We start from the raw sequence: 10,948 nt of genomic DNA on the forward strand, positions 1-10,948 counted from the left end.
AGAGAACTGGCAGGAGAAGGGAATGAAAACAGCACAAGTCAGAGCAGGATGGGCAGGTGGAGCACTGAGGGACCAGAAACCCTGAGCCAGTCTTGTTTCAGAGCCTCCTGATGCACTCTGAGGCAGAAATAGGAAGACTTTTATTACTACAGCAAGATCATGCAGGGGGAGGAAAATCAGCAGGGAGGAAAACAGAGAGTAAAAACTTGAGAGTTTTTGGACAGGGAGGAGTAGAAATTCTCCAGATGTCTGTCAGACAAAAGCCTCTAACAGGCTCAAAGCAGTAAAACCAAAAATAATTTGCAAAGTTAACTTTTGCCACCCCCCCTGCAAAAGTCCTGCTGGAACAGACAGTGCAGGACCAGTCCCCACTGGTGCAGGACCGGTCCCCACCGGTCCCCACATACCCTTTTTTCTTGGTCTTCTTTTCTGCAGCACTTTCTCCAGCGCTAATTAAGGGGGGAAAAATAATGGCTCTGATGAATGCAATAGGAAAATGAAATAACCAGCAGCACAGTGAGGCTGAGTTCAATATTCCAAGGGCACTGGGCAGCTCAGTGCCGTGCAAAGCAGAGCAAAGGGGAGGAAAACCCAGCAATTCACCTCTCATTTTCTGTGCTATTTATGCTCTACTCTCCCCTTTGCCTCCTTTTGTATGGACAGCAGCAGCTGGGATGCAAAAGGCACAGGAGAAAAGGGTACAAAATTTGTGTGTAGCCATATTTAGCAATATCTGAATTGATTGAAATAAAGGGTAAAAGCTTGACTCAGCCTGTAACTTTCACCTTTCTTTCAAGTGCAAAAAGAAGCAGAAAAATCCATTCCTGTTGATGCTTTCCAGGTATGTGCCTTTCAGATTCCCAGGTGTTCATCCCCTCACAGAGTTTTAGTGGTGACACAGAAGAAAGTTCTTTGTGTGCTGCCAGAAAAATGAGATTTTTCCAATTTTTTATTTTCACACCTAAAGTATGAAAACATTATCATCACACAGAAGAGTTCTGCACACTCTCCTGTGGGCAAGGGGAAGATTCCCTGATAGGCAGATTCCAATCCCTCCTGTCCATATTTATATCCCTAAGGCCTCAGACCCTCTGTAGGTAACCACGGGGTTCCCAGGTGAGAGGAGTCACTGTGAGAACAGAATTAAACCCCAAAGCACCTCTGAGGAGACAGCGCCTGACTCTGGGAGTGCCTCCCTCTCGTGTGGAAGGTGTGGGTTACTCAGGAGTTACTCCAGGAGTTCCTACTCTGCCCAGGCCAGGCCTGCTCCGGACACTCCCCGTGCCCTCAGAGCCACAAACCCAGCTCAGGGCTGGGCTCAGAGCTCCAACACCACCAGCAATGAGCACTCCCTGAGCCCCCTGCCCTCCCAGCCCTGCTCTAGGCTGGGCAGGCACTGAGGGGCTCACTGACACCTCCAGTGTGGCTCTTTAAAGGTGGTGGCACAGGTGCTCCGCAGCAGACCTGTGCGAGACCCAACTTCTCCACGGGCAAGGAAGAACCTCCCAAAGCAGGTGACACAAAAAGCTCTGGTGTGGCCCAGGAAGTTGTTTCTCCATGAAGGAAAAGCTCCATCCTTGGAAGTGCAGCACTGGCAGCCAAGGAACGGGATCCCTCCCGGCACAGCTGAGGAGCTCATGGTTACACAAGCCCTGAGAACGCAGCCCGGTGCACCAGGATTAAACCTGCTCCCACCTAGGGGTTACTCAGGCTCCCTTGCACAAGATGATTTTTCCCAGCACGTGTCCCTCACTGAGAGCCCAAACCCTCCTTTAGTGCCAGCCTGGCCAGGCCTGTAACTCTCCCATTAAGTGATGCCACACTCAGAGCCAAGGCCAAGGACCACAATAAGCAATTGCACCCTCAGGTCACCCTCCTTCAGTGGTAAGCTGCAGAATTTACCAGAAACAGGGCAGAAAAGGAACAAGGAAGTAATGTGAGGCTTTAACTCAAACTTAGCCTAAAAATCTTGAGTCTCTGAAGAGACTCTGCCTCCAAATGGAGCCAAGTGTCAGAGTCCAAGCACTCCCAATATGTCCACAATACTGGGTGATTCTAATTACTTCACAATTACTCACTGGATCAAAATTCATTTCCGAATCAATCACTTTCCATCACTCACAAGCTAATGAGCCTCCACTCCAGGCAGGCTTTCAGGCCTGACTCACCCCTGCTGCTGAGCTGCAGCAGCTGAGGAGGCCAAAGAGCCCTGCTTGCCCCAGTGCCACCCTTCGCTGCCCCATCGCGAGGCAGCACAAGCTGGGAATGCTCTCCATCCTCCCATCCTGGCAGTGGGAAGAGCTGGAAGTGGCAGTGATCAAGCCCTCAGGAATTCCAGGTGCAAGGAGTGGCACTGGGAGTGCCCCTGTCCCTCTGCAGCTCCCAAAATCAAACCGGAGCAGGGCAGAGGTGACCCCGGCATGCTGGAATTTCATGGCAAACTGATGTGCTGCATTCCTTTTGCCTCTGGATCTGCTTGTTGAAACAATCATGAACCTGGGAGGAAGCATTAAAATGCATTCCCAGGGCAAAGTGGAAAGGAGATCAGGTGCCCCATGCAGAGTTCTGCTGAGGTTTCTCTGTTTCTCCCACTTTCTCGGCTGCCACAGGAAATCACTGTGCAACTCAGCGAGATGGTTTTACTTTGTGCTGAGTTCCAGCTGCCAACCCAACTCTCCTTCACCTGTCTGAGCCCTGCAGCTCCCAGGGAGCAGCAGGAGCAGGGCTGGGCCGGGTTTAACCACAGCTTTGAACAGCAAATCTGAACACAGAATTGCTGCTTTGCTAGAAATACATGGACAGCTTTCACCCCCACCTGCCTGGACAACACAAAACCATGAAATCAAAGAACCAAGGAGTTCAGGCAACTGCTCCACTACCAAAAAGGCTCCACCTATTTTAACTTTGGCTCAGTGCATGGTTTTTGTTTCAGACGGGCCAAAACAGTTTTAAGTGATTTCAGGTGAGCACATGTTAATGAAAGGCTTCCATTAAATTAAAGCGTTCATTTTAATCCTCTGGGACTCGAGTGCACACATTTCACTTAACACACATCCCACAGTCTGGAGGGAAAGGTCACGGGAAATGGGCTGGGACAACATCTTTTCTTTTATTTCATTGCTAAACCAGGCATTTCCCCCTGCCAGTCTTACCTCTGTTGCAGCTGGAGTTGCTTTTCTTTCTCCTTCAGGATTTTGGCCAGCTGAGCTGTCCCTGAAGGCCTGGGCAGGTATTTTCTCTTCCCTTTCCATTCATCCGTCCAGTAGCCAAACTCGAAACACTTCTGACACCTCACATGGCACTTGTTTGCCTCCCTAGGAAAATGCAGAATTGCTTAAGTGACCCATTCCAAGTCTGTTCTCCCCAGTGAAGAATCGCTTCTCAATCGAGGTGTGGTTCAAGCAGATGTTCACAGCTGCTCCAGCTTGGCTCTGGAATCAGGACATGGGCAGGAACACCACGTACACACAGCACTCCGGCAAACAGACCTTCAGGAGCCAGAACACTTTCACATGGGAACCATCCCACTGCTCAATTTGCTGCTCTCCAACAGCTGCAGCTGGTTCTGCCTTCAGAGAAATCCCCAAAATTCTCTTTTACAACCAAGAGCAGCAGCTTCGGCTGCAAATGCTGCAACGGAACACCCAAGTCCCAAACTGCCCGATTCTCACTGCCAGCCTGGGACTCTCAGAGTCAAGAGAGCAAACCCAAAGGAGCTGCAGCCAGGAGCTGGTAAAGCCTGGAGGAGGTTTCTCTTCAGAACAATCCGATTCCTGCTCCTTCTGAGCCAGACCTCCCTGCCTGCCCTGTCCCCAGGCACCTGCAGCAGCAGGGAGATTGCACACTCAGCTTCAGTTCTCACTCTGGTAAAATCCCCTGGGCATCTTAAGAAATCAAGGAAGGGAAGATGCTCCTGTTTTCATGCTGGAGTTCTTAAGCTGCTCTTCTGAAGCTCTGCAAAACTGTTTGGCCTCCTCTCCCAGCTGCTCTCCTTTACAAACAAGGGGAACTCACTCAGCCCAGGGACTGCTCGAGGTCACAACCAAAAGGAGTTCTGAGCTCAGGGTGGTGTCACTTCAGTTCCCTGCCACTGCTGCCACTTCCTGCCACCTTCAGCTTTTGCTCCAGGCACCAAAATATGAATTTTTCAAGGCCAGACCATCTAAACTATCTGAAATTGCAGCCTGGCTGATCTCGGGAGCTCCCAGACTCATTCATGAGGATGAAGTGACAGACCAGCAGTGAGCACTTCTCCCTCTTCCAGCCAAGCTGTGAATTGCTCCTCCCTCAGCTTCAGCAACCACTTTTTGTGCCAGTTCCTGAAGAGAATCGTGTGCTGAACATCCATCACTTTTTCAATGAAGAGCATTTGGCTTCATCCTCAAGCCCTAGAAATACTCAGCTAAACCAAACAAGGCATGGCTGGCATCAGAGATTTGTCAGAACCTCTGTAAGGAGAAAGGGAGACAAAACTGTGGGTTTAAGTCACAGAGAACAGGGGAAATCCACTCTTATCTGTCCTTGGATGTGGACTGACCTACAGAAGTGCCTTTTGAGAGCATCCAAGCTTCCTTCCTCACACTGTTAAACATGTGCTTTTCCAGCCATGTCAGCGGGTTGGGAAGATCGATGCTCTGTGTTCACCTGGTGGATTTGTCTGCCCATTTTGCAGCTGAGCTCTGGTGGGAAGACCTTGGCTATGCTGTGTGGAAGGGACAGTACAGACACTGAGGAGGCTCCGGGCAACAAGACGTACATCTCCATCGACAACTGTGGAAGTGTTTCGGTCTGACTACTCCAATGAGAAACCATTCACAGGCTTTGAGGCCTTTTATGTTGCTGAAGGTGAGAGATTGGCCCCTCTAGTAAGTGGAAGAGAGCCACAGCTATGGTGGGGTTGGTGCTTCCCTGTGCTCTCATAGCCTGAGGCTGCTGGTGTGGGGCGGGAGAAGGTGGTCTCATTGTACAGAAGCAGATGCAGAGAGGCACAGCAACCAGTGGCCAGCCTCACAAAACACAGAGTGGCTGAGACTGAGGGAACATTTTGTTGAAATGTATTGTTTGCCTGATTCTGTGCTTTGCCCATTAGATATCGATGAGTGCAAACAGCTGTTGGATAGCAAACCCTGTCACAACTACATGGGGGGCTACTATTGCAGCTGCAGGGTTGGCTACACCCTGCACGAAAACAAGAGGACGTGCACAGGTGAGCCCTTGCTAGATCAGGAGATACTTCCCTACCTACAACATCCACTTAAATCCAGTCCTGACAATAATATCAAGGTGAAAGATGTGGGGTTTTGTTTTCATTTTTAGTATTCCCTATATGCCTGGGAGGAGATTCACAGGGTTAGTCAGGGCTGTGAGCAGAGGCTCTGCTTTGCAGAGTGGCTGTGGGCTAGTGGCTGCTGTTAGGGACAACAACTTTGTGTCATAGTATAAATGCTGCACTGGCACTTGGTTTTCGCTACTCCTTTCCACCTCAGCTTTAGGTGGGTTGAATGGAAAATCGAGAAATGTCTTACACCTCCCACCACAGACATTTCCACAGACAAGCCTTCATGGATGCCAGTGCAGCCAGTCTTGCAAAACTGAGTATATCTTGCTCCCTGGGTACTGAGATTCTGAGTATTCTGGACCCAAGTTAGTAGATACGGGAAAATTACCAATTGAATTGTGAAGTCTAATGAAGAAATAACTAGCTTGCTGCCCTGTAAGGACACAGGCCAAGAAGGAGCATGGTTCGCAGGTTACTGACACCAGATACCATAATCCACGCATTAAATGGCCAGGCATGCATCTCTTGTTCAGAAGGGCTGACAGTGTGAGGTCCCTCTTGCTGGTTGCTGCCTGGCTCTGCTGCACAGTTCATAACCAGGGAGAGCTTCTGTGGCGTCAGGCAGCGAAGTGTCTGGATCAGCGTGGTGATCAGCACCTCAGGATTCCCTCTGCAATGAAACACGTGCCTACACGGGGTAAGAGGTTCATCCTTTATGGATGCAGCTTTGCCAGCTGGAGCTAAATCCTGTCTGGAAAAAATCAACACACATACTGCTCATAAATACTGTCATAGGTGAAAGATAGTTTCTTTGAGCTCCCCCATGCTGAAATGCAAAATTGGATCTGACTTCCAATGCTTAAGGCTGCCTTGGCATTTGCCTTCCCAGCAACAGCCTATTACAAACTCTCTCCATCCATGGCTGCTTGGGTCTGATTCAAGATTCAAATTCCTCGTGTCTCCAGAGTATTGGAATAGACATGTTCATTCAACCTACCCTTCCTAAAGTGATGCCTTTTAGCACAAGTACATGGATTTACAGATGCTGTAAGGTCTTGATGTGAAGGTGCAAAATGGAAAGCTGTGGACTAGCAGATGAGCAGCTCCGCATTGACCATTCATGTGTGCACTTTTATGCCTTGCTCTGTGAAAAGAGCTCTAGCAGAGGGAGCTTCTCAGCAGCAGTGAGGGGCTGAGCTACCTTGACGGTGGAGAGGTTAGGAATTGCTGCGACGCAGCTGATGTGCTGGAACCTGTTCACTTTTCAGAGCCCTTAAATCCAGCACTGCAGCTGCTCCAGCCACTGGGCTGCAAGGCAAAGGTCCTTGCAGATCTCCTTCCTGAGTTAAGGGCAAAAGCTGCCCCTGCGTCTTTCGGGCTCCTGCCTGAGCTGGGTGATATTGACAGGCTCTTTTTCTCCTTTATTTTCCAGCAGGAGATAATTAGGCTTCTCCTCACTTAGGCAGAGATGGAGACAGATGTGCTGGGAAGAGCTGGTTTCCCTCCTTCCTGACCTGCCTGTTGCAGTCTGCCCAAGGGCTGCAGGCTTCTCTTGCTCCATGACTTGTCCGGGTGGTTCCTTGCCTTTCAGACTTGCCTGCTGCGGATAATAAAGAGGCCGTTGCCTGTTGAAAGCTGAATGCAGCCTCTGGAGCATTCATTTTCTCATATTCCCATGTGTCACTTGGGAAAAAAGAAGGTAGATAAGGCAGGAGCTGGTAAGAGAGGAGCCGTTGTGAAAGGCCCCTGAACATCACAGCTACTTGAAGAGTCTTGAATTTCTTGCCCAGTTCTTGTTGCTTAACCTTACGTAGTCCTTAAACTGCAAGAAGACCAGAACCACACCACACCCTTGTTCCCTAATGCTCCTTTTAGATATGCTCTTGTCTGCACCCAGACTTGTAGATTGAAACTTTCTATTCAGAGCCCATTCACTCTTTGGCAAGGTCTAAATTTTTTTTTTTTTTTAATCCCAATTTTGACCATTTCTCCTTTGGGAACCTGGCCTCATGGCTGAAGTGTGTTCTGGTGAGCAAAGCCTCAGAGTTCTAGGAGTTCGGTAAAGTAATATGAATGTATGTCACAGGGCAGCTGAGGTGTCTTGTCTTCATACCGGGGAAGGCACAGTGCCCTCCCCACAAAGATGTCACACCAGGAATGCTGTTCTTCAGCTCAAGTGCTTGTGGTGTTGGTTGATTCTGTCTCAGTCCTTCACAGTGCCTCTCTCTGCTCCACAGTAATACCCATGTGATGTCCATTTAGGCTGTACTCCCTTTGGGCAGGGACCATCTTAAAACATTTTGGAGAAACGCTGCGCTCCATATTTGCCAGGGACTAGGGCTCCCCAGCTCTGTGGAGGGAACATGATGATTTTTGCAAGAGTTTGACAAGTCAGAGCCGAGCAGCTGTAGATGAACTGCTGACGATAAAACACTCATGTCTAATAACATTCATTTAAACATACTTCAGGCAAAGAAGATAACATGATCACCTTGGTAAATAGAAGTCAGTGTTGCTGCCTTCTGATTCCAAGGTTCTTGTAAGAAAGAATTTAACTTTACCAACCTGAGTATCCCTTCTTCACATGGTAGATCCCATGGCTGGGGAAAAATGGTTTTGTAGGTAATAGGAAAGGACTCTGATACAGGATTTGAAATTCTAACTTCCTAATGATTTCAGTATGGGGTTAGGAGTGTAAAGATAGTCCTCACTGTATTGTGGCTTGTATGCTTAGGGTAGGCTCCCTCTGAGTCTTTTTTCACTTGCAAGGATCTCATCTTTTCATCCTTATCTCTTCCTGTAATTGCCTCCAGGCTACTCCTGAAGGGGTTGTGGAGTTGGGACAGATACTGGCAGCATGAGGAAATTTCAGTTTTAAGAAAAGCAGATTTTTTTTGGTTTTTTTTTGTTTTTTTACACTTACATGGGAGTGAATAGTACCCTGTGGATCGGCATATCGAGCAGGTTTTGAGGTATTTCTTACCTCAAATCCTGGGCTTGCAGAAGGTGGAAGGAGGCATTAGAGTGGCACCTTAAAGCCTGGTGAGGCAGTGAACTCTGTATCACTGGAGTATTTTAGGCAGGACCTGCAGCAGCTCAGGAGAGTGTGCTGGAAAAGATGCTTTATTCTTACATAGCCTTCAAATGCTTCTGTGGTTTGAAGGACAGTCAGTGAAATTACAGAAATGTGCATTTAGCCAGGAAAAATGAGATAGAAACAATAAAGGGGACCCCCCGCCCCCCCTTACAGATAGTACAAGTATATCATGAAAGGAAAAGATTTTATTCTCTTTGTAGCTCAGCTGATCTCTCCTGGTACAAAGCACTGTGCTGTTGGGCTGGACTTAGAGGCAGCCAGAACCTCCAGGTAAATTAGTCAGGCTTTCTCTGCTTCTTTGAACCCAGAGAGGCATTTCAAACAGGATTTATAAATTAGGAGAGCACTCAGTTTTAACAGAATAGGCGTTTCTATGTGTTTATTTGCTGTTTATGTAACTGTCGGTTGTGTTTGAAAACCTGAGAATGAATTCAGTGGGACACACAGAGGTGCTCAGTCACTGGGATGATGAATAGGTTCATGTCAAATAAAAGCAGCTGCTCATAACTTTCTGGGAAGATGGTCATAGAGACATTGTTCTGAATTACAGCTTGTGCTTTAAAGAAACACCTTCTGTTTCTGCCCAAAGGTGTTGTGACTTGCGTTGGGGTATTTTAGTTGAGCTGGGCCACACAAAAATATTATCCTTTTACTTGTTCCAGCTTTCCTTTTCCAGTAAATGCTTGAAACCCAAATATTTCCTGTAGCAGCAAGTAGGGCTGACACATAGGTATAGGGTGGAAACAAGCTTCTCTCTGTGAAGTAAAAGAAGCTTGGAATCTTGGCTTCTGAAGTCCACAGTTAGTTAAGGGACAGTAATGTCCATTTTCTCATTCACAACTTGGTTCCCTTCCATTAAAATGACAATCTTAAACTGTATGGTCTAAGTGATAATTTGTAATTAATGCCTGGATAATGGCATTTTTGTTGGTGGAGGTCAGCATGGTGTGTTTGAGGATTCAATTCAAAGCCAAACAATTTCCCTCTTACAATTAATTCGGTGTCAGAATAGCGCAAAAATCTGCAGTGGTATCAGCCGGTCCAGCATTCCTCATCAATTACAGGATTACTCATACAGCTTTTGCAGCACATCATCATAAAGCCTTTGTTCCCGGCTGATCAAAGCACCACTTCACAGTAATCAGATGCTGTCAACAAGCAGAGATCCTCCGGGCAGTTGTGGCTGCTCCTTCTTGCTGCTCTTCGGAAGGGAGCATTTGTGGCTGGAATTGTGTCGGCAAGAGGCACAGCTGGTTTTGCTCAAAGAACACTGTTACATTCTAAACGTTCTAGCAGAAAAGGCATTAAGAGGAAAGAGTTGCATTCAGAGGCTTCTGGAATTGAGGAGCTGATATCTATCTTACCACTCTACGCACTCCGGAACAGCAGACAAGCTGCAAATCTAACACCGCTGAATGTTTCTGATGAGCTTCCAGTTATCACATTTATTTCTGCTCTGCAGCCCCACAGCTGCATCAGTGGTGCTTTCCCAGTGTCCTTCCCTGTCCCTCGCCTGAAGCAGGAGTACTGGATAGTGCTGGTGCCCTAGACCCATCGTGAGAGAGGGAGAGAGGCAGGTACATATGTGGCTCCAGATCTTTCATGTAGGCATAGACTAGTGTAGAAAATAATCTGCTACCTTTACCCAGTGCATCAGTTAATACACCAATGAGCATAATTTTCTGCTGTTTGGTTGAGGGGTTTTTCCCAGCCCACTGTCAGAGTCAGATTTTTACTGAGAGGATTGGAGAAATCGCTGGCCCTGACTATCCTACAGCTTTTCTCAGTTCCTGCAGCTACAGTATCCAGGTAGGAAGAGCTTCCTGATCATGCTGGAATTCATGGAGACCTTTAATGTGAAGACACATCCAGGAATGTTGTGCCCCTGTGTTGTCCTTAAGGTAAGGTGAGGTTTGTTGCAGTTCATCACAGACTTTATGAGACAGGCCCAGCTCTTTTACTGCATCTTCTTCAGCCCATGTTTCACCATGTTAATGTACAATTGTGTCTCCCTGTATGTCTCCTGGTTCACTTCTCCGTTATGTTTTGTCCTTTTAGGTTTGTTTTCTTTTTTTTTCCTAACACCCTCGTCTTTGAAAACTGACTGAAACCAATCACTCGCGTGTGATGACTTGATAGACTGCATCACAACCTCTGCCCTAGTCCCACACCTTCGTGCTGGAAAGGCCTGAATATCAATGGAACAGTGATACTTTGAAACAGTGGCTTCACGAGTATATTTTTGGTAAGTGCATTTATTACATGTACTCCTACGTGGCTACTAGGAAGTTTACTTCTAAAGTACGGTTTTAAGAGAACTCCAGCATTTCAGCTGTTCTTACAGTTCAACTTGGATCCAGGCATACGATTTTATTTTATGGAACAATTTTCCTAACTTGTCAAGAGCTACAAGTTATATGTCAGGGCAACACATGGGCTGTCCTGTGAGTGCAGCCAGGCTGTGTGCAGGTCACTGCTCCCCTTTGGTGTGAGAACATTAACGGGAGTCGGTCACGGTTTTTGCTTTAATTCTCAGCAATTGTAGATTGTGTCCGCCTGAGTGAAATCGTGTA

The 10,948-nt window shown here is 47.6% G+C and overlaps 1 protein-coding gene and 1 long non-coding RNA gene across 2 annotated transcripts in view; one reads left to right on the plus strand and one right to left on the minus strand.

Annotated features, from left to right (window-relative positions):
* Positions 1-416: 416 nt before the first annotated feature.
* Positions 417-3,307, minus strand: LOC108449081. The gene is made up of 2 exons (XR_001865183.1): positions 3,153-3,307; positions 417-449 (listed from the first exon to the last, which is right to left on the minus strand). It is a non-coding gene; the product is annotated as an uncharacterized LOC108449081 (long non-coding RNA).
* Positions 3,308-3,753: 446 nt separating this feature from the next.
* MASP2 (mannan binding lectin serine peptidase 2) overlaps positions 3,754-10,948 on the plus strand; it is an 11,211-nt gene continuing 4,016 nt past the window's right edge. The window contains 5 exon segments of the mRNA XM_017743959.1: positions 3,754-4,770; positions 4,772-4,845; positions 5,090-5,206; positions 10,087-10,185; positions 10,188-10,270. Of these exon segments, the coding sequence (XP_017599448.1) occupies positions 4,607-4,770; positions 4,772-4,845; positions 5,090-5,206; positions 10,087-10,185; positions 10,188-10,270 (537 nt within the window). The 5' untranslated portion in view covers positions 3,754-4,606.

The sequence above is a fragment of the Corvus brachyrhynchos genome, unplaced genomic scaffold (assembly GCF_000691975.1).
Source record: "Corvus brachyrhynchos isolate BGI_N302 unplaced genomic scaffold, ASM69197v1 scaffold68, whole genome shotgun sequence".
NCBI lineage: Eukaryota > Metazoa > Chordata > Aves > Passeriformes > Corvidae > Corvus > Corvus brachyrhynchos.